Source organism: Coregonus clupeaformis, unplaced genomic scaffold, assembly GCF_020615455.1.
Source record: "Coregonus clupeaformis isolate EN_2021a unplaced genomic scaffold, ASM2061545v1 scaf1514, whole genome shotgun sequence".
Lineage (NCBI taxonomy): Eukaryota > Metazoa > Chordata > Actinopteri > Salmoniformes > Salmonidae > Coregonus > Coregonus clupeaformis.
This window is the reverse complement of record NW_025534968.1, coordinates 44,563-72,542: the sequence shown is the minus strand read 5'-3', so window position 1 is coordinate 72,542 and position 27,980 is coordinate 44,563. Positions and strand designations below refer to the sequence as shown.

General features: G+C 46.0%; 1 protein-coding gene across 2 annotated transcripts; it reads right to left on the bottom strand.

Moving 5' to 3' along the window:
• Positions 1 to 75: 75 nt before the first annotated feature.
• LOC121557942 (serine/threonine-protein kinase Chk1) lies at positions 76 to 27,550 on the bottom strand. Of its 2 annotated transcripts, XM_045218340.1 has the most exons (13): positions 27,211 to 27,550; positions 25,789 to 25,854; positions 19,554 to 19,668; positions 18,965 to 19,073; positions 18,770 to 18,834; positions 18,163 to 18,232; positions 17,754 to 17,942; positions 17,514 to 17,636; positions 12,789 to 12,939; positions 12,309 to 12,477; positions 7,789 to 7,920; positions 982 to 1,083; positions 76 to 868 (listed from the first exon to the last, which is right to left on the bottom strand). In XM_045218340.1, exons 2-13 carry the CDS (start codon positions 25,851 to 25,853, stop codon positions 773 to 775), a joined length of 1,386 nt encoding a protein of 461 aa, XP_045074275.1. In that variant the 5' UTR covers position 25,854; positions 27,211 to 27,550; the 3' UTR covers positions 76 to 772. The 2 variants fall into 2 exon arrangements, with proteins under 2 accessions (XP_045074275.1, XP_045074276.1); XM_045218341.1 differs by lacking the exon at positions 17,514 to 17,636 and having other exon boundaries at positions 27,211 to 27,549.
• Between the last annotated feature and the right edge of the window lie 430 nt (positions 27,551 to 27,980).

Here is a 27,980-nt window from a genome sequence, read left to right as displayed (position 1 = left end):
TTTAGGAGATGGTGTGAACGCATCCTAGGCTCCCTCTGTCTGTTCTGGTTTCCAGGTTGAAATAAAGTACAGCTGTTATCACAACTTATTTTATTTGATACACAATAAGAGTTACACACCAACACACAAAACAACACACACTAACACGAGAGAGAGTCACACAGACAGACCGACAGACAATCAGAGAGACAGACAGACAATCAGACATCTATATCCAGATAAATTGCCTTGAATTGATGAGATAATGATAAAGTATGGATAAGTTTATAACATTGTGCACCACCATTTAAAAAATGATCCTTTAAACTACTACTACTAGTGTGATGGTTGTAGTCATCAATTGTCCCATTGACAATCACCCATATTATCACACTTATTTCATTTCTCTAGTATAGGCTACGTATCATAATGAATCATATCAGCAGAATGCCTGTGATAAGTGATCGGTAAGGTCGGTGTGGATCATCTCCGGTTGATGGTCCCAGCTATAGTTGCTACTACGTCTACACAACACATGTGTTACTATCCTTGTGGGGACCTAAAATGGATTTCCATTCAAAATCCTATTTTCCCTAAACTTAAAATGGTCTGTCTTCCTGGGGACCTGGGAAATGTCCCCACGAGGGAGGATTTTTCTTGTTTTACTGTCCTTGAGGGGACTTTTGGGGATTTCAGGTTCCCATGAGGATAGTCACACACACACACACACACACACACACACACAGTCTGATGTCATCTGGTGTGTGCGTTCCGTGGCGTAGATGGCATCTGATCATGTGACAGGAAGTGGTATTTTCTGGGTGCTGATGATGTCACTTAGCTTCTGTTTGATCTTCAGGAAGAGACGCTTAAACTCCAGACCATCGCCCTGTAACACATCCGCCTATCAGTATCCATGAAAGGTGATGCAGGATACTGCAAGATGGTCAGAGTCAACTGAGCAGTCCCAGTTGTATTACACACACACGTCCACATCCCTACCTTGGATAGTCTGAAGTCCAGTAAAACTCTCTGGTCCAGCTCCATCAGATGAACCTTAAATATCAACTTATTGTTCCGTCTATCCAGAGTACTGACCGTTACCTGGGAAACAAACACACGCAACAGGGGTCAGAGGAGTGTGCAGCTGGTTAGATAAGATGGGATATGAAGTAGGGCGGGGCCATATGACCAATATGTCATATAACTGGTGGGATATGAACTAGGGCGGGGCCATATGGCCATCATGTCATATAACTGGTGGGATATGAACTAGGGCGGGGCCATATGGCCATCATGTCATATAACTGGTGGGATATGAACTAGGGCGGGGCCATATGACCAATATGTCATAAAACTGGTGGGATATGAACTAGGGCGGGGCCATATGACCAATATGTCATATAACTGGTGGGATATGAACTAGGAGCGGGGCCATATGGCCAATATGTCATATAACTGGTGGGATATGAACTAGGGCGGGCCATATGACCAATATGTCATATAACTGGTGGGATATGAACTAGGGAGGGGCCATATGGCCAACATGTCATATAACTGGTGGGATATGAAGTAGGGCGGGGCCATATGGCCAACATGTCATATAACTGGTGGGATATGAAGTAGGGCGGGGCCATATGACCAATATGTCATATAACTGGTGGGATATGAACTAGGGCGGGGCCATATGGCCAACATGTCATATAACTGGTGGGATATGAAGTAGGGCGGGGCCATATGACCAATATGTCATATAACTGGTGGGATATGAACTAGGGCGGGGCCATATGGCCAACATGTCATATGAACTGGTGGGATATGGCGGGGCCATATGACCAATATGTCATATAACTGGTGGGATATGAAGTAGGGCGGGGCCATATGACCAATATGTCATATAACTGGTGGGATATGAAGTAGGGCGGGGCCATATGGCCAACATGTCATATAACTGGTGGGATATGAAGTAGGGCGGGGCCATATGGCCAACATGTCATATAACTGGTGGGATATGAAGTAGGGCGGGGCCATATGACCAACATGTCATATAACTGGTGGGATTGTAAGTAGAGGCGGGGCCATATGACCAATATGTCATATAACTGGTGGGATATGAAGTAGGGCGGGGCCATATGACCAACATGTCATATAACTGGTGGGATATGAACTAGGGCGGGGCCATATGACCAACATGTCATTTAACTGGTGGGATATGAACTAGGGCGGGGCCATATGGCCAACATGTCATATAACTGGTGGGATATGAACTAGGGCTTTACGGTTTGTCCTCATTCAATCACTTCTAGATTAGACTACCGCAATGCTCTACTCTCCGGCTACTCTGAGAAAGAAATAAACTTCAGGCTCAGCCTCCAGTATCTATGCTGTATTAGTCTGTGCCGGGGGGTTTGGGTCAGTCTGTCCTCTCTGGTGTAATTCTCCTGTCTTATCTGGTACCCTGTGTGAACTTAAGTATGCTCCCTCTCCTGGAGGACCTGAGCCCTAGGACCATGCCTCAGGACTACCTGGCCTGATGACTCCTGGCTGTCCCCGTCCCCAGTCCACCTGATGACTCCTGGCTGTCCCCGTCCCCAGTCCACCTGATGACTCCTGGCTGTCCCGTCCCCAGTCCACCTGATGACTCCTGGCTGTCCCCAGTCCACCTGATGACTCCTGGCTGTCCCCGTCCCCAGTCCACCTGATGACTCCTGGCTGTCCCCAGTCCACCTGATGACTCCTGGCTGTCCCCGTCCCCAGTCCACCTGATGACTCCTGGCTGTCCCCAGTCCACCTGATGACTCCTGGCTGTCCCCGTCCCCAGTCCACCTGATGACTCCTGGCTGTCCCCGTCCCCAGTCCACCTGATGACTCCTGGCTGTCCCCGTCCCCAGTCCACCTGATGACTCGGCTGTCCCGTCCCCAGTCCACCTGATGACTCCTGGCTGTCCCCAGTCCACCTGATGACTCCTGGCTGTCCCGTCCCCAGTCCACCTGATGACTCCTGGCTGTCCCCAGTCTACCTGATGACTCCTGGCTGTCCCCGTCCCCAGTCCACCTGATGACTCCTGGCTGTCCCCAGTCCACCTGATGACTCCTGGCTGTCCCGTCCCAGTCCACCTGGTCGTGTTGCTGCTCCAGTTTCAACTCTTCTGCCTGTGGCTATGGAACCCTGACCTGTTCACCAGACGTGCTACCTTGCCCCGGATCGGCTGTTTTGACCCTCTCTCCCTCTCTCTCCCTACCGCACCTGCTGTCTCAACCTCTGAATGCTCGGCTATGAAAAGCCAAATGACATTTACTCCGGTGGTGCTGACCTGTTGCACCCTCTACAACCACTGTGATTATTATTTCACCCTGCTGGTCATCTATGAACATCTTGAAGAACGATCTGGCGTTAAATGGCCATGTACTCATATAATCTCCACCCGGCACAGCCAGAAGAGGACTGGCCACCCCTCAGAGCCTGGTTCCTCTCTACCCAGCACAGCCAGTAGAGGACTGGCCACCCCTCAGAGCCTGGTTCCTCTCTACCCAGTACAGCCAGTAGAGGACTGGTCACCCCTCAGAGCCTGGTTCCTCTCTACCCAGTACAGCCAGTAGAGGACTGGCCACCCCTCAGAGCCTGGTTCCTCTCTACCCAGCACAGCCAGTAGAGGACTGGCCACCCCTCAGAGCCTGGTTCACTCTCTACCCAGAACAGCCAGTAGAGGACTGGCCACCCCTCAGAGCCTGGTTCCTCTCTACCCAGAACAGCCAGTAGAGGACTGGCCACCCCTCGAGCCTGGTTCCTCTGGTCTACCCAGTACAGCCAGTGGGACCTGGCCACCCCTCAGAGCCCTGGTTCCTCTGGTCTACCCAGTACAGCCAGTAGGGGACTGGCCACCCCTCAGAGCCTGGTTCCTCTCTACCCAGTACAGCCACTAGAGGACTGGTCACCCCTCAGAGCCTGGTTCCTCTCTAGGTTTCTTCCTCCACCCCTCAGAGCCTGGTTCCTCTCTAGGTTTCTTCCTCCACCCCTCAGAGCCTGGTTCCTCCTTAGGTTTCTTCCTGGGTTCCAGCCTTCCTAGAGAGTTTTTCCTAGCCACCATGTGTTTAAATATTTTGCTGTGCGACTTGGAATTTTAATTTGGGAGCATCAGTGGGCCTAGGAAAGAAATCAGTCTGATATTGATTAGGCTTCACTCTACCACTGTTTAATTGCCCAAGAGAAAAAAAAACTGTTCAAAAGTTGTAACCCGGGCACAGAAAGAATGGAAAAGGGATAGCTTCTTCAGGAGGTTGATTTGTCAATAACAGCTGGTGCGCAATGTCTAATATTAAGGAAGTCTCTAGGTATTGCTCGCCTGAGGTAGAGTATCTCATGATAAGCTGTAGACCACACTATTTACCAAGAGAGTTTTCATCTATATTCTTCATAGCTGTCTATTTACCACCACAAACCGATGCTGGCACTAAGACCGCACTCAACAAGCTGTATAAGGCTATAAGCAAACAAGAAAATGTTCATCCAGAAGCAGCACTCCTAGTGGCCGGGGACTTTAATGCAGGCAAACTTAAGTCAGTTTTACCTCATTTCTACCAGCATGTTAAATCTGTGCAACCAGAGAAAAAAAACTCTAGACCACCTTTACTCCACACACAGAGACGCATACAAAGCTCTCCCTCGCCCTCCATTTGGCAAAACTGACCATAAATCTATCCTCCTGATTCCTGTTTACAAGCAAAAACTAAAGCAGGAAGTACCAGTGACTCGCTCAATACGGAAGTGGTCAGATGACGCAGATGCTCAGCTACAGGACTGTTTTGCTAGCACAGACTGGAATATGTTCCGGGATTCATCCAATGGCATTGAGGAGTACACCACATCAGTCACTGGCTTCATCAATAAGTGCATCGACTACGTCGTCCCCACAGTGACCGTACGTACATATTCCAACCAGAAACCATGGATTACAGGCAACATCCACACTGAGCTAAAGGCTAGAGCTGCCGCTTTCAAGAAGCGAGACTCTAACCCAGAGAAATCCCGCTATGCCCTCAGACGAACCATCAAACAGGCAGAGCGTCAATACAGGACTAAGATTGAATCGTACTACACCAGCTCTGACGCTCGTGGGATGTGGCAGGGCTTGAAAACTATTACAGACTACAAAAGTAAACCCAGACACGAACTGCCCCAGACAAGCTAAATGCCTTTTATGATCGCGTCGAGGCAAGCAACACTGAAGCATGCATGAGAGCAACAGCTGTTCCGGACGACTGTGTGATCACGCTCTCCGTAGCCGATGTGAGCAAGACCTTTAAACAGGTCAACATTCACAAGGCCGCAGGGCCAGACGGATTACCAGGACGTGTACTCAAGAGCATGCGCGGACAAATCTGCAAGTCTTCACTGACATTTTCAACCTCTCCCTGACCGAGTCTGTAATACCTACATGTTTCAAGCAGACCACCATAGTCCTTGGGCCCAAGAAAGTGAAGGTAACCTGCGGAAATGACTACCGCCCCATAGCACTCACATCGGTAGCCATGAAGTGCTTTGAAAGGCTGGTCATGGCTCACATTAACACCATCATCCCAGAAACCCTGGACCCACTCCAATTCGCATACCGCCCCAACAGATCCACAGATGACGCAATCTCAAATCGCACTCCACACTGCTCTTTCCCACCTGGACAAAAGGAACACCTGTGTGAGAATGGTGTTCATTGACTACAGCTCAGCGTTCAACACCATAGTGCCCACAACGCTCATCACTAAGCTAAGGACCCTGGGAGTAAACACCTCCCTCTGCAACTGGATCCTGGACTTCCAGACGGGCCGCCCCCAGGTGGTAACGGTAGGCAACAACACATCTGCCACGCTGATCCTCAACACGGGGGCCCCTCAGGGGTGCGTGCTTAGTCCCCTCATGTACTCCCTGTTCACCCATGACTGTGGCCAAGCACGACTCCAACACCATCATTAAGTTTTGCTGTGTTTGCAGTGTGGTGCCAGGAAAACAACCTCTCCCTCAACGTGAGCAAGACAAAGGAGATGATTGTGGACTACAGGACAAGGAGGGCCGAACACGCCCCCGTTCTCATTGACGGGGCTGTAGTGGAGCGGGTCGAGAGTTTCAAGGTCCTTGGTGTCCACATCACCAACAAACTATCATGGTCCAAACACACCAAGACAGTCGTGAAGAGGGCACAACAACTCCTTTCCCCCCTCAGGAGACTGAAAAGATTTGGCATGGGCCCTCAGATCCTCAAAAGGTTCTACAGCTGCACCATCGAGAGCATCCTGACCGGTTGCATCACCGCCTGGTATGGCAACTGCTCGGCCTCCACCGGAGGCACTATAGAGGAGTAGTGCGTATGGCCCAGTACATCACTGGGGCCAAAGCTTCCTGCTATCCAGGACCTCTATACCAGAGCGGTGTCGAGGAAGGCCCAAAAATTGTCAAAGAATCCAGCCACCCAAGTCATAGACTGTTCTCTCTCACTGCCCCTTACGGCACCGCGGTACGGCGCCAGGTCTAGGTCCAAAAGGCTCCTTAACAGCTTCTACCCCCAAGCCATAAGACTTCTAAACAATTAATCAAATGGCCACCTGGACTATTTACATTTTTCTAGAGCGTTTTTCCTTGCCATCGTGCTTCTACATCTGCATTGCTTGTTGTTTGGAGTTTTAGGTTGGGTTTCTGTATAAGCACTTTGTGAAATCTGCTGATGTAAAAAGGGCTTCATGAATACATTTGATTGATTCGATTGAAAATACATGTTCAATGGCAGTTCTTACTTTCGCCACAAGGGGTAGTTTGCTGATTCATAAACCCTATTTGGAGCTTGCGATGCCTCCCAGGCACATTTCAGGGCAAACAAAAAGCTACAGACCAAAATGGTGGCATATTTTTCAAACTAATTTTAATTTGGGAGCACCAGTGGGCCTAAAAAATTATAATTAATAATAATAATAATAATTTAAAAAACTAATACAAAAATAAAATAGGTCAGATATTGATTAGGCTTCGCTGTACCACTGTTTGATTGCCCAAGAGAAAAAAGCATGCGCAGATTTGTGACCATGGTGGTGGCATCATTACTACAGGGAAAACCACTAGACCACCCTTAGCCCCGGACTACCCTGATAACAGAGGAGGAGGAGACCATTACTACAGGGAAAACCACTAGACCACCCTTAGCCCCGGACTACCCTGATAACAGAGGAGGAGGAGACCACCCCTTACCCGGACTACCCTGATAACAGAGGAGGAGGAGACCACCCTTAGCCCCGGACTACCCTGATAACAGAGGAGGAGGAGACCACCCTTAGCCCCGGACTACACTGATAACAGAGGAGGAGGAGACCACCACTAGCCCCGGACTACCTGATAACAGAGGAGGAGGAGACCACCCTTAGCCCTGGACTACCCTGATAACAGAGGAGAGGAGACCACCCTTAGCCCTGGACTACCCTGATAACAGGAGGAGGAGGAGACCACCCTTAGCCCCGGACTACCCTGATAACAGAGAGGAGGAGACCACCCTTAGCCCCGGACTACCCTGATAACAGAGGAGGAGACCACCCCTTGCTCGGACTACCCTGATAACAGAGGAGAGGAGACCACCCTTAGCCGGACTACCCTGATAACAGAGGAGGAGGAGACCACCCTTAGCCCCGGACTACCCTGATAACAGAGGAGGAGGAGACCACCCTTAGCCCCGGACTACCCTGATAACAGAGGAGGAGGAGGCCATCGGTGCGCTCCTGAAGCTCTTGCTAGCAAGTTAGCAGTTCTCAGGTGTTAGCAGTCTTAGTGTGTACCTGGTTGGTGCAGGTGTGTTTGAAGGTGTGGCCCAGGTCGATACAGGTGTCTCTCAGAGCGGAGCAGGAAGCTGAAGAGTCCAGAGTCGTAAAGAACCTTGTCATCCGCCGAACCAGCCGCTGCCACGGGGTCTACAAGGACACAACCATCAATAAAACCTGAACATAAAAACACTTTAAAAACAAATGGTTTCATGTTTCATCTAATGTGGACCTGTGTATCTCAGTAGGTAGAGATGGTTAGTTTACTGTAGTGTGGACCTGTGTATCTCAGTAGATAGAGATGGTTAGTTTACTGTAGTGTGGACCTGTGTATCTCAGTAGATAGAGATGGTTAGTTTACTGTAATGTGGACCTGTTATCTCAGTAGATAGAGATGGTTAGTTTACTGTAATGTGGACCTGTGTATCTCAGTAGATAGAGATGGTTAGTTTTACTGTAATGTGGACCTGTGTATCTCAGTAGGTAGAGATGGTTAGTTTACTGTAATGTGGACCTGTGTATCTCAGTAGGTAGAGATGGTTAGTTTACTGTAATGTGGACCTGTGTATCTCAGTAGGTAGAGATGGTTAGTTTACTGTAGTGTGGACCTGTGTATCTCAGTAGATAGAGATGGTTAGTTTACTGTAATGTGGACCTGTGTATCTCAGTAGATAGAGATGGTTAGTTTACTGTAATGTGGACCTGTGTATCTCAGTAGGTAGAGATGGTTAGTTTACTGTAATGTGGACCTGTGTATCTCAGTAGATAGAGATGGTTAGTTTACTGTAATGTGGACCTGTGTATCTCAGTAGGTAGAGATGGTTAGTTTACTGTAATGTGGACCTGTGTATCTCAGTGGTAGAGATGGTTAGTTTACTGTAATGTGGACCTGTGTATCTCGGTAGGTAGAGATGGTTAGTTTACTGTAGTGTGGACCTGTGTATCTCAGTAGGTAGAGATGGTTAGTTTACTGTAATGTGGACCTGTGTATCTCAGTAGGTAGAGATGGTTAGTTTACTGTCATGTGGACCTGTATCTCAGTAGGTAGAGATGGTTAGTTTACTGTAATGTGTGACCTGTGTATCTCAGTAGATAGAGATGGTTAGTTTACTGTAATGTGGACCTGTGTATCTCAGTAGATAGAGATGGTTAGTTTACTGTAATGTGGACCTGTGTATCTCAGTAGGTAGAGATGGTTAGTTTACTGTAATGTGGACCTGTGTATCTCAGTAGGTAGAGATGGTTAGTTTACTGTAATGTGGACCTGTATCTCAGTAGATAGAGATGGTTAGTTTACTGTAATGTGGACCTGTGTATCTCAGTAGGTAGAGATGGTTAGTTTACTGTAATGTGGACCTGTGTATCTCAGTAGGTAGAGATGGTTAGTTTACTGTAATGTGGACCTGTGTATCTCAGTAGGTAGAGATGGTTAGTTTACTGTAATGTGGACCTGTGTATCTCAGTAGGTAGAGATGGTTGGTTTACTGTAATGTGGACCTGTGTATCTCAGTAGGTAGAGATGGTTAGTTTACTGTCATGTGGACCTGTGTATCTCAGTAGATAGAGATGGTTAGTTTACTGTAATGTGGACCTGTGTATCTCAGTAGATAGAGATGGTTAGTTTACTGTAATGTGGACCTGTGTATCTCAGTAGGTAGAGATGGTTAGTTTACTGTAATGTGGACCTGTGTATCTCAGTAGATGAGATGGTTAGTTTGCTGTAATGTGGACCTGTGTATCTCAGTAGGTAGAGATGGTTGGTTTACTGTAATGTGGACCTGTGTATCTCAGTAGGTAGAGATGGTTAGTTTACTGTAGTGTGGACCTGTATCTCAGTAGGTAGAGATGGTTTAGTTTACTGTAATGTGGACCTGTGTATCTCAGTAGGTAGAGATGGTTAGTTTACTGTCATGTGGACCTGTTATCTCAGTAGGTAGAGATGGTTAGTTTACTGTAATGTGGACCTGTGTATCTCAGTAGATAGAGATGGTTAGTTTACTGTAATGTGGACCTGTGTATCTCAGTAGATAGAGATGGTTAGTTTACTGTAATGTGGACCTGTGTATCTCAGTAGGTAGAGATGGTTAGTTTACTGTAATGTGGACCTGTGTATCTCAGTAGGTAGAGATGGTTAGTTTACTGTCATGTGGACCTGTGTATCTCAGTAGGTAGAGATGGTTAGTTTGCTGTAATGTGGACCTGTGTATCTCAGTAGGTAGAGATGGTTAGTTTACTGTAATGTGGACCTGTGTATCTCAGTAGATAGAGATGGTTAGTTTACTGTCATGTGGACCTGTGTATCTCAGTAGGTAGAGATGGTTAGTTTACTGTAATGTGGACCTGTGTATCTCAGTAGGTAGAGATGGTTAGTTTACTGTAATGTGGACCTGTGTATCTCAGTAGGTAGAGATGGTTAGTTTACTGTAATGTGGACCTGTGTATCTCAGTAGATAGAGATGGTTGGTTTACTGTAATGTGGACCTGTGTATCTCAGTAGGTAGAGATGGTTAGTTTACTGTAGTGTGGACCTGTGTATCTCAGTAGGTAGAGATGGTTAGTTTACTGTCATGTGGACCTGTGTATCTCAGTAGGTAGAGATGGTTAGTTTACTGTAATGTGGACCTGTGTATCTCAGTAGGTGAGATGGTTAGTTTACTGTCATGTGGACCTGTGTATCTCAGTAGGTAGAGATGGTTAGTTTACTGTAATGTGGACCTGTGTATCTCAGTAGGTAGAGATGGTTAGTTTACTGTAGTGTGGACCTGTGTATCTCAGTAGATAGAGATGGTTAGTTTACTGTAATGTGGACCTGTGTATCTCAGTAGGTAGAGATGGTTAGTTTACTGTAATGTGGACCTGTGTATCTCAGTAGGTAGAGATGGTTAGTTTACTGTAATGTGGACCTGTGTATCTCAGTAGGTAGAGATGGTTAGTTTACTGTAATGTGGACCTGTGTATCTCAGTAGGTAGAGATGGTTAGTTTACTGTAATGTGGACCTGTGTATCTCAGTAGGTAGAGATGGTTAGTTTACTGTAATGTGGACCTGTGTATCTCAGTAGGTAGAGATGGTTAGTTTACTGTAATGTGGACCTGTGTATCTCAGTAGGTAGAGATGGTTAGTTTACTGTAATGTGGACCTGTGTATCTCAGTAGGTAGAGATGGTTAGTTTACTGTCATGTGGACCTGTGTATCTCAGTAGATAGAGATGGTTAGTTTACTGTAATGTGGACCTGTGTATCTCAGTAGGTAGAGATGGTTAGTTTACTGTCATGTGAGTTCTACATTATGAATACAGCTATTACGCGTGTGTGTGTGTGGTGTGTGTGTGTGTGTGGTGTGTGGTGTGTGTGTGTGTGTGTGTGTCACGATACCAGAATTTTGCCTTCGATAGCGATACAAGGTTTAGTATCACGATACTTAATACCATCACAATCCTCGATACCAAAACGATATCAAGGCAAAAAAAAGCGTATTAGCCAAAGTCCCAGAATGCCACTTGATCCAGACAGATAAACTCAGCTACTGCTCTGTTCAATCGTTGGGCATCTTTTGAGTTAAATATCATTACATGTATGCATTCAGTGAGTGGGAAGCTAACATGATGCAGCCCAGACTCTCAGGGGTTCCTACGGCCAGGCCAAACAGTTACCTCAACCAACCTTTACCCCTGCACATTGACTCGGTACCGGTACCACCTGTATATAGCCTCCTGCACATTGACTCGGTACTGGTACCACCTGTATATAGCCTCCCGCACATTGACTCGGTACCGGTCCCTCCTGTATATAGCCTCCTGCACATTGACTCGGTACCGGTACCTCCTGTATATAGCCTCCCGCACATTGACTCGGTACCGGTACCACCTGTATATAGCCTCCCGCACATTGACTCGGTACCGGTCCCTCCTGTATATAGCCTCCTGCACATTGACTCGGTACCGGTACCTCCTGTATATAGCCTCCCGCACATTGACTCGGTACCGGTACCACCTGTATATCGGTCCCTCCTGTATATCGCCTCCTGCACATTGACTCGGTGTGTGTGTGTGTATGTGTGTGTGTATACAGCGTGTGTGTGTGTGTGTGTGTGTGTGTGTGTGTATACAGTGTGTGTGTTACCTGGCTCCAGGTGTGTGTGTGTGTGTGTGTTACCTGGCTGGCTCCAGGTGTGTGTGTGTTACCTGGCTGGCTCCAGGTGTGTGTGTGTTACCTGGCTGGCTCCAGGTGTGTGTGTGTGTTACCTGGCTGGCTCCAGGTGTGTGTGTGTGTTACCTGGCTGGCTCCAGGTGTGTGTGTGTGTTACCTGGCTGGCTCCAGGTGTGTGTGTGTGTTACCTGGCTGGCTCCAGGTGTGTGTGTGTGTTACCTGGCTGGCTCCAGGTGTGTGTGTGTTACCTGGCTGGCTCCAGGTGTGTGTGTGTTACCTGGCTGGCTCCAGGTGTGTGTGTGTTACCTGGCTGGCTCCAGGTGTGTGTGTTACCTGGCTGGCTCCAGGTGTGTGTGTGTTACCTGGCTGGCTCCAGGTGTGTGTGTGTTACCTGGCTGGCTCCAGGTGTGCCCAGTAGTTGACTCCCCAGCAGCATGTTGTCTGGTCTGGCCGGCTGAGAGAAGCTGACCTGGTCTGCCCCTCCGACACAAACACTTCCCTCCCACACACACACACCCAGCGCTGGGTCTGGCTGGGAGCTGGAGAACTGCACCCTGTCACTACACACACGCGCACACACACACACACACACACACACACACACACACACACACACACACACACACACACCATTAATCCGCTGCTCCCAACTCCCCCTGAGACACCCTCGGAGAGTGGGGTCACGGCCAGGGTCTGCCACCCCTGGAGAAATGAGGGTTAATTGTCTTGCTCAAGGGCACATCGGTAGTTATTGTACATTGTCGGATCTGGGATTCGAACTAGCAACCGTTCAGTGACTGTAATCGCTAGGTTACCTGCCGCCCTTAGCAACATTAGACAAACACCATAACATAGTTGTAACATAACCCACCTGTTGTTCCTGTGTAGTTGTGTGTCGGAGCACAGTAGTTTGTTGTGAGAGGATGAGGATGTGAGGGTCTGACTGAACCATGGATCGGTCTTGAGTTCAGATATAGACAGCCTCTCTTCTGGCAAGGCCCGGAGCAGCTTAGATAGCAGACCTAAAGAGACACACATCCAAAAAAGAAATAAAATATATATGTACACACAAAGTGGGGGGGGGAAGTATTTAGTCAGCCACCAATTGTGCAAGTTCTCCCACTTAAAAAGATGAGAGGCCTGTAATTTTCATCATAGGTACACGTCAACTATGACAGACAAAATGATTTTTAAAAATCCAGAAAATCACATTGTAGGATTTTTAATGAATTTATTTGCAAATTATGGTGGAAAATAAGTATTTGGTCAATAACAAAAGTTTCTCAATACTTTGTTATATACCCTTTGTTGGCAATGACACAGGTCACACGTTTTCTGTAAGTCTTCACAAGGTTTTTCACACACTGTTGCTGGTATTTTGGCCCATTCCTCCATGCAGATCTCCTCTAGAGCAGTGATGTTTTGGGGGCTGTCGCTGGGCAACACAGACTTTCAACTCCCTCCAAAGATGTTCTATGGGGTTGAGATCTGGAGACTGGCTAGGCCACTCCAGGACCTTGAAATGCTTCTTCTACGAAGCCACTCCTTCGTTGCCCGGGCGGTGTGTTTGGGATCATTGTCATGCTGAAAGACCCAGCCACGTTTCATCTTCAATGCCCTTGCTGATGGAAGGAGGTTTTCACTCAAAATCTCATGATACATGGCCCAATTCATTCTTTCCTTTACACGGATCAGTCAGTCCTGGTCCCTTTGCAGAAAAACAGCCCCAAAGCATGATGTTTCCACCCCCATGCTTCACAGTAGGTATGGTGTTCTTTGGATGCAACTCAGCATTCTTTGTCCTCCAAACACGACGAGTTGAGATTTTACCAAAAAGTTCTATTTTGGTTTCATCTGACCATATGACATTCTCCCAATCCTCTTTTGGATCATCCAAATGCACTCTAGCAAACTTCAGACGGGCCTGGACATGTACTGGCTTAAGCAGGGCCCTGGCGGCGTAGTGTGTTACTGATGGTAGGCTTTGTTACTTTGGTCCCAGCTCTCTGCAGGTCATTCACTGATTTTCTGGATTTTTTTTCCTCAATTTGTCTGTCATAGTTGACATGTACCTATGATGAAAATTACAGGCCTCTCTCATCTTTTTAAGTGGGAGAACTTGCACAATTGGTGGCTGACTAAATACTTTTTTCCCCCACTGTGTGTGTGTGTGTGTATATATATACACACATACATACATACATACATACATACATACATACATACATACATACATACATACACACACACACACACACACACACACACGCTGTTCAGTACCAGTCAAAAGGTTTTTCTTTATTTTTACAATTTTTTACATTGTAGAATAATAGTGAAGACATCAAAACTATGAAATAACACATATGGAATCATGTAGTAAACAAAAAAAGTGTTTAAAATATATTTTGATTTGTTATATTTGAGATTCTTCAAATAGCCACCCTTTGCCTTGATGACAGCTTTGCACACTCTTGGCATTCTCTCAACCAGCTTCACCTGGAACGCTTTTCCAACAGTCTTGAAAGAGTTCCCACATATGCTGAGCACTTGTTGGCTGCTTTTCCTTCACTCTGCAGTCCAACTCATCCCAAACTATCTCAACTGGGTTGAGGTTGTGGGATTGTGGAGGCCAGGTCATCTGATGCAGCACTCCATCACTCTCCTTCGTGGTAAAATAGCCCTTATACAGCCTGGAGGTGTGTTGGGTCATTGTCCTGTTGAAAAACAAATGATAGTCCCACTAAGCCCAAACCAGATGGGATAGAGTATCGCTGCAGAATGCTGTGGTAGCCATGCTGGTTAAGTGTACCTTGAATTCTAAATAAATCACAGACAGTGTCACCAGCAAAGCACCCCCACACCATAACACCTCCTCCTCCATGCTTCACGGTGGGAACTACACATGCGGAGATCATCCGTTCACCCACACCGCGTCTCACAAAATACCAATTTGGACTCCACCGGTCTAATGTCCATTGCTCATGTTTCTTGGCTCAAGCAGGTCCCTTCTTATTGGAGTCCTTTAGTAGTGGTTTCTTTGCAGAAATTTGACCTTGAAGGCCTGATTCACACAGTCTCCTCTGAACAGTTGATGTTGAGATGTGTCTGTTACTTGAACTCTGTGAAGCATTTATTTGGGCTGCAATTTCTGAGGCTGGTAACTCTAATGAACGTATCCTCTGCAGCAGAGGTAACTCTGGGTCTTCCTTTCCTGTGGCTGTCCTCAAGAGAGCCAGTTTCATTATAGCGCTTGATGGTTTTTGCAACTGCACTTGAAGAAACTTTCAAAGTTCTTGAAATGTTCTGTATTGACTGACCTTCATGTCTTAAAGTAATGATGGACTGTTGTTTCTCTTTGCTTATTTGAGCTGTTCTTGCAATAATATTGACTTGGTCTTTTACCAAATAGGGCTATCTTCTGTATACCCACCCTACCTTGTCACAACACAACTGATTGGCTCAAACACATTAAGAAATTCCACAAATTAACTTTTAACAAAGCACACCTGTTAATTGAAATGCATTCCAGGTGACTACCTCATGAAGCTGGTTGAGAGAATGCCAAGAGTGTGCAAAGCTGTCATCAAGGCAAAGGGTGGCTACTTGGAAGAATCTCAAATATATTTTGATTTGCTTAACACTTTTTTGGTTACTACATGATTCCATATGTGTTATTTCATAGTTTGGATGTCTTCACTATTATTCTACAATGTAAAAATTTTTAAAAATAAAGAAAAACCCTTGAATGAGTAGGTGTGTCCAAACTTTTGACACACTACCGTTCAAATGTTTGGGTCACTTAGAAATGTCCTTGTTTTTGAAAGAAAAGCAATTTTTTTATCCAATAACATCATATTGATCAGAAATACAGTGTAGACATTGTTAATGTTGTAAATGGCTATTGTAGCTGGAAACGGCTGGTTTTTTATGGAATATCTACATAGGCGTACAGAGGCCCATTATCAGCAACCATCAGTCCTGTGTTCCAATGGCACGTTGTGTTTGCTAATCCAAGTTTATCATTTTAAAAGGCTAATTGATCATTAGAAAACCCTTTTGCAATTATGTTAGCACAGCTGAAAACTGTTGTGCTGATTAAAGAAGCAATAAAACTGGCCTTCTTGAGACTAGTTGAGGATCTGGAGCATTAGCAATTGTGGGTTCGATTACAGGCTCAAAATGGCCAGAAACAAATAACTTTCTTCTGAAACTCGTCAGTCTATTCTTGTTCTGAGAAATGAAGGCTATTCCATGCGAGAAATTGACAAGAAACTGAGGATCTCGTACAACGCTATGTACTACTCCCTTCACAGAACAGCGCAAACTGGCTCTAACCAGAATAGAAAGAGGAGTGGGAGGCCCCGGTGCACAACTGAGGAGGACAAATACATTAGAGTTTAGTTTGAGAAACAGACGCCTCACAGGTCCTCAACTGGCAGCTTCATTAACTAGTACCCGCAAAACACCAGTCTCAACGTCAACAGTGAAGAGGCGACTCCGGGATGCTGACCTTCTAGGCAGAGTTGCAAAGTAAAAGTCATATCTCAGACTGGCCAATAAAAAGAAAAGATTAAGATGGGCAAAAGAACACAGACACTGGACAGAGGAAGATTGGAAAAAAGTGTTATGGACAGACGAACCGAAGTTTGAGGTGTTCGGATCACAAAGAAGAACATTTGTGAGACACAGACCAAATGAAAAGATGCTGGAGGAGTGCTTGATGCCATCTGTCAAGCATGGTGGAGGCAATGTGATGGTCTGGGGGTGCTTTGGTGGTGGTAAAGTGGGAGATTTGTACAGGGTAAAAGGGATCTTGAAGAAGGAAGGCTATCACTCCATTTTGCAACGCCATGCCATACCCTGTGGACGGCGCTTGATTGGAGCCAATTTCTCCTACAACAGGACAATGACCCAAAGCACAGCTCCAAACTATGCAATAACTATTTAGGGAAGAAGCAGTCAGCTGGTATTCTGTCTATAATGGAGTGGCCAGCACAGTCACCGGATCTCAACCCTATTGAGCTGTTGTGGGAGCAGCTTGACTGTATGGCACGTAAGAAGTGCCCATCAGGATTATTTGATGAAAGCAAAGTTTGAAGGACAATTATTATTTCAATTAAAAATCATTATTTCTAACCTTGTCAATGACTACATTTCAAACTCATTTCATGTATGTTTACATGGAAAACAAGGACATTTCTAAGTGACCCCAAACTTTTGAACAGTAGAATGTGTGTAATATATATATATATATATATATATATATATATATATATATATATATATATATATATATATATATATACACATACATATACACACACACACATAGAACCATGGAGTTTAGACTGAGACACTGTTCTGGACTGACCTATAGTAGTTACAGTGTCTTACTGAGGGGGTGTGTCTTACTGAGGGGTGTGTCTTACTGAGGGGGGTGTCTTACTGAGGGGGGTGTGTGTCTTACTGAGGGGGTGTGTCTTACTGAGGGGGGTGTGTCTTACTGAGGGGGTGTGTCTTACTGAGGGGGTGTGTCTTACTGAGGGGGTGTGTCTTACTGAGGGGGTGTGTCTTACTGAGGGGGGGTGTGTCTTACAGAGGGGGGTGTGTCTTACAGAGGGGGTGTGTGTAACCTTCTTCCAGGGGGAGAGGTAGGTCTTCTTCTGCAGCCAATCAGAATACTCCTGGCAGCTCTCGCTGGGCTGGTCCCATGGCAACTCTGTAACCATAGCAACTCTGTCACACACACACACACACACACAGAGGTTCCAGAGCAACTCTACAACCTTCCAATGACAACGTCACACACACACACACACACACACACCACCCCTACCGCCAGCCAACATGGCAGTGAGGACGATGCCACAGGCCCAGACGTCAGCTGGTTGAGCGCTGAACTCTAATTTGCTGAGCAGCTCAGGCGCGACGTACGGCAGCGTTCCACAAAGCCTGTTCAGACGCCGCTCTCGCCCACGGTGACGGAACATCGTAGCGAGACCGAAGTCTGACAACTTTAGGTTATCTACACACAACAGAACACAGAACACAGCACACAGAACACAGTACACAGTATACAGAACACAGAACACAGAACACAGAACACAGAACACACAACAGAACACAGAACACAGAACACACACAACAGAACACAGAACACACAACAGAACACAGAACACAGTATACACCATTATGTCAAAGTAAAATTAGCACAACTTCCAGCACACACTCAGTCAAACACACACCTTTATCGTCCAGTAGAATGTTCTCAGGCTTGATGTCTCTGTGGGTGATACCTACACTGTGGAGATACTCCTAGAGAGGGGGGAGGGAGAAGGAGAGAGGGGGGAGGGAGAAGGAGAGAAGGGGAGGGAGAAGGAGAGAAGGGGGAGGGAGAAGGAGAGAAGGGGGAGGGAGAAGGAGAGAGGGGGGAGGGAGAAGGAGAGAGAGGGGGAGGGAGAAGGAGAGAGGGGGGAGGGAGAAGGAGAGAGGGGGGGGGGAGAAGGAGAGAGGGGGGAGGGAGAAGGAGAGAAGGGGGAGGGAGAAGGAGAGAGAGGGGAGGGGAAAGGGGGGAGAAGGGAGGGAGAAGGAGAAGGGGGAGGGAGAAGGAGAGAGGGGGGAGGGAGAAGGAGAGAGGGGGGAGGGAGAAGGAGAGAGGGAGAAGGAGAAGGAGAAGGAGAGAGGGAGAAGGGAGAAGGAGAGAAGGGAGGGAGAAGGAGAGAAGGGAGGGAGAAGGAGAGAGGGGGAGGGAGAAGGAGATTAAATCTAGTATATCCACCAAACCAACTCCGCGCTACGCTCCGTAGACCCCTTCACTCCGACCTCTAACCCTCCTCGGTAACTGTCACTCACCACAGCTGCTATCAACTGCTGGAAAAACCTGTGAGCTTCTCTCTCTGGCATCCCCAAATCAGGCTCTGAGAGGGAGAGGAGAGAGAGAGAGAGAGAGAGTAGAGTTGTTTCAGTGTGAGATGGCCCCCAGCCTGTGATTGGCTGATTGAATCCTCTCTCCGTGTTGTGATTGGCTGCTGGCACTGTCAGTCTCACCAATCCTGTCGAATAGCTCTCCTCCACTGCAGTACTCCAGGAACAGATAGACAGTCGGCCCCTCTCTCCGGTGGCCGAAGAAACGCACTATGTTAGGGTGGGACAGAACCTGTAACACACAACCAGAAGTCCATGAGAAAGCAAAAAAAAATAATCGATGACCAATATATAATTTTTAAATATCATAAATAAAGGACAAAGACATAGGTCAGACAGACAGACCTACCAGACAGGTATACCAGACAGACAGACAGACCTACCAGACAGACATGCCAGACAGACATGCCAGATATGCCAGACAGACCTACCAGACAGACCTACCAGGCAGACAGACCAGACAGACAGACCAGACCAGACAGACAGGTATACCAGACAGGCAGACAGACCAGACCAGACAGGCATACCAGACCAGACCAGACCAGGCAGACAGACCTACCAGACAGACATGCCAGACAGACCTACCAGACAGACCTACCAGGCAGACAGGTATACCAGACAGGCAGACAGACCAGACAGACCAGACAGACAGACCAGACCAGGCAGACAGGTATACCAGACAGGCAGACAGACATAAGACAGAGATAGGTACCTTGTTGATGCAGATCTCTTTCTTGACGTTCTCAGAACACTCCTTCCCCTGAGACGTATCAATGACCTTCACCGCTACAGCCTCTCCTGTCTGTCGGTTCACTAACAGCCTCACCCTGAGACACACACACACCATGAATACCACACACACCATGAATACCACACACACACACACACACACACCATGAATACCACACACACACACACACACCATGAATACCACACACACACACACACACCATGAATACCACACACACACACACACACCATGAATACCACACACACACAAACACACACACACACACCATGAATACCACACACACTAGGGATGTGACAAACGGACAAAATCAGGTTCCATTAAAACGATGGAGAACAGTGCAGAATACGGTCCTATTGAGTACGACCACTAGGGGGCAATCATAGGCTCCATCTCAAACTGAACCTGTGGGCCCTGAGCCCTTCGTGGAGTGGCCACTTGCTGATGTGTTCGATAGTGATCACTCGAGGCCGTAAGTGTTTCCGACAAAATTAGATTTAAGACGATGCCCACTCTACCTCCCAACTGACGCTTATCAATATTTCAAATGTATTTTACCATTTGTGAGCATTGTCTACCTCGGGCAGACACAGACTCACTGCGGACCTGGGGCAGACAGACTGATAGACAGGTAGAAGGTTGGAAGAACTAAACGATATCTCTCTATATAATCCCTCGCCATTGATTTCATCAGCTGATATAGCTTGTCATGTACTTCTCGAGCAGTACATGAGGCGATGCCGTCACACAGCACGTGAGCTGTCCAAAGCAAAAATAATCAATCTACTGGCTGAGACCTTCAATAGTGAACATATCAGCAACATGCTGGCTACTGTTGATAGTCTGCAAAAAGAGAACTAGCATTGAGTTGGCTAGGGCAGTCTGACCAAAACATTTAACGTTTGGGTTGACCGAGAGCAGTCTTCATTTGACCAATCAAGTTTTCAAAAGGCGTATTTTTCCATATATAGACACACCCTGTGTTTGAATTAAAAAAAAATATATATATACAGTGATCCCTCGCCACTTCGCGGTTCACTTATCGCGGATTCGCTATTTCGCGGATTTTCATAATGCATTTTTTTTTTGGTGCATTGTGCTCTGCATTCTGATTCGCTAAAAACTCACTCCCGCTTCTTGTATCAAAACATGCTACTAATTGTGCTATCATTTTGTCGTCTCGTGCAGTTATGTGTACGTACATAAAACAGCTTGGCAAATTTACATTAAGTTGGCCAAATTATCTTGTAATTTCGACCCTTTGATGAGCCGTTCGTTACAGTTCTCCAACGTAATCGATGGTGGCATGTCGGTGTACAAGGATATTTTTGCAAAGAAGAAAAAAGAGCGACAACAGCTGCCTATCACTATGTTCTTCTCCCGAACAAACACACCTGCACCGCGTGGCTTCAGAAGAAGAGAACACTGCAGAGCGCAGTCAGGATGCAGCGGCCCAGTCTGAAGAGCAGTGAAACGGCCTACACGTGAGTCACTGTATTTGTATACATGTAATAGTTGCTAATTGTAAAAAAAAAAAGTTTTCTATTTCGCGGATTTCACTTATCGCGGGTCATTTTCGGAACGTAACCCCCGCGATAAACGAGGGATTACTGTACACATATACATACATACACACACAAAGAACCAGTCAAACGTTTGGACACACCTACTCATTAAAGGGTTTTTCTATATTTGTACTATTTTCTACATTGTAGAATAATAGTGAAGACATCAAAACTATGAAATAACACATATGGAATCATGTAGTAGCCAAAAAAGTGTTTAAAATATATTTTAGATTCTTCAAAGTAGCCACCCTTTGCCTTGACGACAGCTTTGCACACTCTTGGTATTCTCTCAACCAGCTTCATGAGGTAGTCACCTGGAATACATTTAAATTAAGAGGTGTGCCTTCTTAAAAGTTAATTTGTGGAATTTCTTTCCTTCTTAATGTGTTCGAGCCAATCAGTTGTGTTGTGACAACGTAGGGGGGGTATACAGAAGATAGCCCTATTTGGTAAAAGACCAAGTCCATATTATGGCAAGAAAAGCTCAAATAAGCAAAGAGAAACAACAGTCCATCATTACTTTAAGACATGAAGGTCAGTCAATAAGGAACATTTCAAGAACTTTAAAAGTTTCTTCAAGTGCAGTCGCAAAAACCATCAAGCACTATGATGAAACTGGCTCTCATGAGGACCACCACAGGAATGGAAGACCCAGAGTTACCTCTGCTGCAGAGGATAAGTTCATTAGAGTTACCAGTCTCAGAAATTGCAGCCCAAATAAATACTTCACAGAGTTCAAGTCACAGACATCTCAACATCAACTGTTCAGAGGGGACTGTGTGAGTCAGGCCTTCATGGTCGAATTTCTGCAAAGAAACCACTACTAAAGGACACCAATAATAAGAAGAGACCTGCTTGGGCCAAGAAACACGAGCAAAGCAAAGATATGGCATATAGAAGCAAACCGGATGGACATCATGAAAATGATCAGAGAGGTTGAGGAAGTTCAGGAGTAAAAACAAACAGCGGCTGACCAAAACATCGCTGGTGGAAGATAGGCACTCGGAGAGGCCTGCTGGTTCGACTTAGGAGGCGCGCTCACGACCCACCGCTTCCAAGTATACTACAAGCTAATGTTCAGTCTTTGGATAACAAAGTCGACGAGCTCCGTGCAAGGATTTCCTTCCAGATAGAAATCAGGGCCTGTAACATATTCTGTTTCACTGAAACATGGCTCTTTGGGGATATTCTGTCCAAATCGGTCCAGCCAGATGGGTTCTCAGTTCATTGCGCAGACAGAAATAAATCTCTCTCCGGGAAGCAGAAGGGCGGAGGTGTGTTTCAGGATTAATAACTCATGGTGTAATTGTAGTAACATAGAGGAACTCGAGTCCTTCTGTTCACCCGACCTAAAATATCTCACAATCAAATGGCGACCGTATTATTTTTACATTTTAGTCATTTAGCAGATGCTCTTATCCAGAGCGACTACATACATTATTTTTATTTTTTTCGTACTGGCGATGCAGTGCCTTAGACCACTGCGCCACTCTTGGAGACGTATTATCTCCCAAGATAATTTTCTTCGGTTATAGTCACGGCCGTGTATATCCCCCCTCAAGCCGATACCACGACGGCCCTCAATGAACTTCACTGGACCTTATGCAGACTGGAAACCACATATCCTGAGGCCACATTTATTGTAGCCGGGGATTTTAACAAAGCAAATTTGAGGACTAGGCTGCCGAAGTTCTATCCAAAATCTAAAGTCCTCGACCATTGCTATTCAAACTTCCGGGATGGTTATAAGGCCCTCCCCCGCCCTCCTTTCGGCAAATCTGACCACGACTCCATTTTGCTCTCCTCCCTTTCTATAGGCAGAAACTCAAAACAGGAAGTACCCGTGATATGGACTATTCAACGCTGGTCTGACCAACCGGAATCCACGGTTCAAGATTGTTTTGATCACGCGGACTGGGATATGTTCCGGGTAGCTTGCGAAAATAACTTTGACGAATACACTGAAACGGTGACTGAGTTTATCAGGAAGTGTATAGGAGAGGTTGTGCCCACTGTGACTATTTAAACCTAACCAGAAACCGTGGATAGATGGCAGCCTTCGTGCAAAACTGAAAGAGCGAACCACCGCATTTAACCATGGCAAGGTGACTGGGAATATGGCAGAATACAAACAGTGTAGCTACTCACGCCGCAAGGCAATTAAAACTGCCAAAACATCAGTATAGAGACAAAGTCGGCTCAGACACAAGACGTATGTGGCAGGGTCTACAGACAATCACGGACCACAAAAGAAAAATCAGCCAAGTCGCCGACACCTCGCTTCCAGACAGGCGAAACACCTTCTTTGCCCGCTTTGAGGATAACAGTGCTACCGACGTGGCCCACTACCAAGGACTGTGGGCTCTCCTTCTCCATGGCTGACATGGTGATTAAGACATTTAAGCATGTTAACCTCCGCAAGGCTGCCGGCCCAGAAGGCATCCCTAGCCGCATCCTCAGAGCATGCGCAGACCAGCTGGCTGGTGTGTTTTGAGAGACTAGTCAAGGATCATATCACCTCTACCTAACCTGTCACCCTAGACCCACTTGGTCTGAACCCCGCCCTGTGCAACTGGTTCCTGGAACTTCCTGATGGGCCGCCCCCAGGTGGTGAAGGTAGGAAACAACATCTCCACTTCACTGATTCTCAACACTGGGGCCCCATAAGGGTGCGTGCTCAGCCCCCTCCTGTACTCCCTGTTCACTCATGACTGCGTGACCAAGCACGCCTCCAACTCAATCATCAAGTTTGCAGACGACACAACAGTAGTAGGCATGATTACCAACAATGACGAGACCGCCTACAGGGAGGAGGTGAGGGCTCTGGGAGTGTGGTGCCAGGAAAATAACCTCTCACTCAACGTCAACAAAACAAAGGAGATGATCGTGGACTTCAGGAAACAGCAGAGGGTGCACGCCCCTATCCACATCGACGGGACCGCAGTGGAGAAGGTGGAAAGCTTCAAGTTCCTTGGCGTACACATCACTGACAAATTGAAATGGTCCACCCACGCAGGCAGTGTGGTGAAGAAGGTACAACAGTGCCTCTTCAAGCTCAGGAGTCTGAAGAAATTTGGTTTGGCACCTAAAACCCTCACAAACTTTTACAGAATCACAATTGAGAGCATCCTGTCGGGCTGTATCACCGCCTTGTACTGCAACTGCACCGCCCGCAACCGCAGGGCTCTCCAGAGGGTGGTGCGGTCTGCCGAACGCATTACCGGGGGCAAACTACCCGCCCTCCAGGACACCTACAGCACCCAATGTCACAGGAATGCTAAAAAGATCATCAAGGACATCAACCACCCGAGCCACTGCCTGTTCACCCCGCTATCATCCAGAAGGCGAGGTCGGTACAGGTGCATCAAAGCTGGGACCAAGAGAATGAAAAACAGCTTCTATTTCAAGGCCATCAGACTGTTAAATAGCCATCACTAGCACATTAGAGGCTGCTGCTGCCTATTGAAATCACTGGCCACTTTAAGAAATGGAACACTAGTCACTTTAATCATGTTTACATATCTTGCATTATTCATCTCATATGTATATACTGTATTCTATAATATTCTACTGTATCTTAGTCCATGCCGCTCTGTCATTGCGTGTCCATATATGTATATATTCTTAAATTCCATTCCTTAATTAGATTTGTGTGCATTGGGTATATGTTGTGAAATTGTTAGATATTACTTGTTAGATATTGACCCATGGGGCGGCGCGCACAATTGGCCCAGCGTCGTCCAGGGTAGGGGAGGGATTTGGCCGGCAGGGGATGTAGCTCAGTTGGTAGAGCATGGCGTTTGCAACGCCAGGGTTGTGGGTTCGATAAAATAATGTATGCACTAACTGTAAGTCGCTCTGGATAAGAGCGTCTGCTAAATGACTAAAATGTAAATGTAAAATGTATATTACTGCACTGTCGGAGCTAGAAGCACAAGCATTTCGCTACACCCGCAATAACATCTGCTAAACACATGTATGTGTAAACATTTTTTTGATTTGATTGGTCGGCTATTTGAGCCAGTAAAGGGGGCTTTACTGTTCTTGGGTATCGGAATGACTTTAGCTTCCCTCCAGGCCTGAGGGCACACACTTTCTAGTAGGCTTAAATTGAAGATATGGCAAATAGGAGTGGCAATATCGTCCGCTATTATCCTCAGTAATTTTCCATCCATGTTGTCAGACCCCGGTGGCTTGTCATTGTTGATAGACAACAGCAAAAAATGCACCTCTTCCAATGCTTGTCTTTCATAATTTGGTCAGATATACTTGGATGTGTACTGTCAGTGTTTGTTGCTGGCATCTCATGCCTAAGTTTGCTAATCTTGCCAATTAAAAAATAATTAAAGTAATTGACAATATCAGTGGGTTTTGTGATGAATGAGCCATCTGATTCAATTAATGATTGAGCTGAGTTTGCCTTTTTGCCCAAAATGTCATCTAAGGTGCTCCAAAGCTTCTTACTATCATTCTTTATATAATTTATAATTTGATTTATAGTGTAGTTTCTTCTTTTTATTCAGTTTAGTCACATGATTTCTCAATTTGCAGTACGTTTGCCAATCGGCTGTGCAGCCAGACTTAAATGCCATTCCTTTTGCCTCATCCATACAATTTTTGCTTGTACTCACTCTCCATATGCTCCTTCTCCCAGCGTCTGGATCAGGTCCCAGTCCTGCACAAAAGGTACCGCCATGCTGCATGTGCACACACACACGTTAAACAGTATGTTTGACAGCTAGTCCTGAGCTGTGTTTGAATACCCATACTAACATACTGTATACTAAATACTATTAGTACATTTTAGTATACTGTAAACTAACGTTATCCTTTCAGCTTCACCTGTCTACCGGAAGTTGATGCTGTTGCCATGCAACCTATTGCTAGCATAACGAATTACTTGCTATACGTCATACGATTTCATGTGTGTTCGTAAATTCAATCTGGAGTGCCAGAGTGCGCTCTTGTCGTTCGTAAATTCAGAGCATTTCGCTTTCGGAGCGCACACTGGTCGCTCTGGTCGAGGAGTAGGGTTGATCCAAGCACCAAAAGCTAACTGGTCAACGTTGGCTACATTGCTAGTTACTTCCAGACACAAATGAGAGAACACCTCACTCTGACCATTTTACTCGCCCTAGCAGAGCTGGTTAGGCTGTTTTCATGTTATCCAGAGCGTTGGTGACTAACTGTGCTGCTGGCAACAATATAATAAAGTTTTTTTGCAGACGTTTACTGACACCGGTTAATATTCAACGGGTGTTGAGCGTTAGTAAATTTTGGCATACTAACCATATCCATACTACGACCAATAAGCATACTACATACTCAATTTACGTCACAAATAGTAAGGTTAAGTATGAGTATTCGAACACAACTCTGAGTTTCTCTGTACCAATCCATCCAAGGCCGTGACTGTAAAGAATCTGTTTTTACTGACTGTCTGGCTAACTAAAGACATATAGCTAAACCAAGCTAACGTTACTAGCTAACTAGTCCTCAAACCAACACTAACGTTAACATGACTAACTATAATAGGACGCAATATCATAATCAATTTAGTTAACTAACGTTCGCTAGTAATTTAGCCAGCTTGGCTATATGACAGGTAACGTTACTGTGAACCAGAATAAGAGGTTCTCCTCAGTCACTCATACTCTCCTCTGTGCACAGATTCTGGTTCAGTTATACAGTATCTTAAATTTACTGTTGCCGCGTTCAGCTACTAGTCGGAACTAGGACATTTCCGACTTGCTAACTGGTTGAACGCGGCACGTGTATAACTACAACCAATTAGCCAGTCGGAAATGTCCGAGTTTCCTAGTTCCGACTAGTACGTGAACACGGCAAGTCATTCAATATCTAACCTAAGTATTGAACTATACAATATCGACAATAATTATAATTCACATGTCAGCTAGCTAAAATACGTGTTGCCAAACATGCTAGCTAGTTACTTTAACAAAACCACACATTGGCTAAATCTTACTGACGTTAAGTTTAATAGCTAACCCCAGTTCCTATCAGGCAAGAGCAAACTAGTCTGTGTTGTTTACCTTGAGTCTTTCAGCAGTCCTGCTTCCTTATCAGCATATATATATTTTATCTAAAATCTTCAACGCGAAGTTCACTCCAACGCAGCTGCACAACAAATTTGGCGCGCTCCATGGACTTCCGTTCCGGTGGTATTTACTACAGCGTCACTTCCTGTAAACGGGATGTTTGCGGAAGTAAAAGAGAGAAGCCAGAGGCTACAATCACAGAGTTCGTACCAAAGACACCTCTAAAGACAGTACAGTATGAAGATAGGCTAAAACAGCTTCTCCAATAGAAATCCCCGGTCACACTTGTAGGCAATGTCATGGCGAAGTTGCTAGCTAAGCTCATGTGTAAAACACGTCATCGGGTTTAACGGTCGTCTCACTCTTACTGCGCATGTGCAGGCCGTCAAATCTTCTTCTTCGATGAGGATTAACGGCGTTTGGCATCCAATAAATGTTGCATTACCGCAACCTACTAGGCTGGAGTATAACTCCCTTATACTTTGCTTGAAAAATAATAATAATAATAAATAAACAAATACTCTACTATCTAACCCTACTCCACTATTTTAATCTATTTAGTCCTACCTCATGCCAACAGCCTGAAAGGATGGGACACCACCACTTAACACAGCCTGTAACTATTCTGACGTCAAGTCTCACACACCTAAATACCTCTCTGCAGCTGCCACCACCACCTCCATTTTCTGTGACTTAAGTTCCATCCCTGCAGTACAGTTGACAACCATTGCTATAAGTGCTAAAAATCCAATCTTACTGAAACA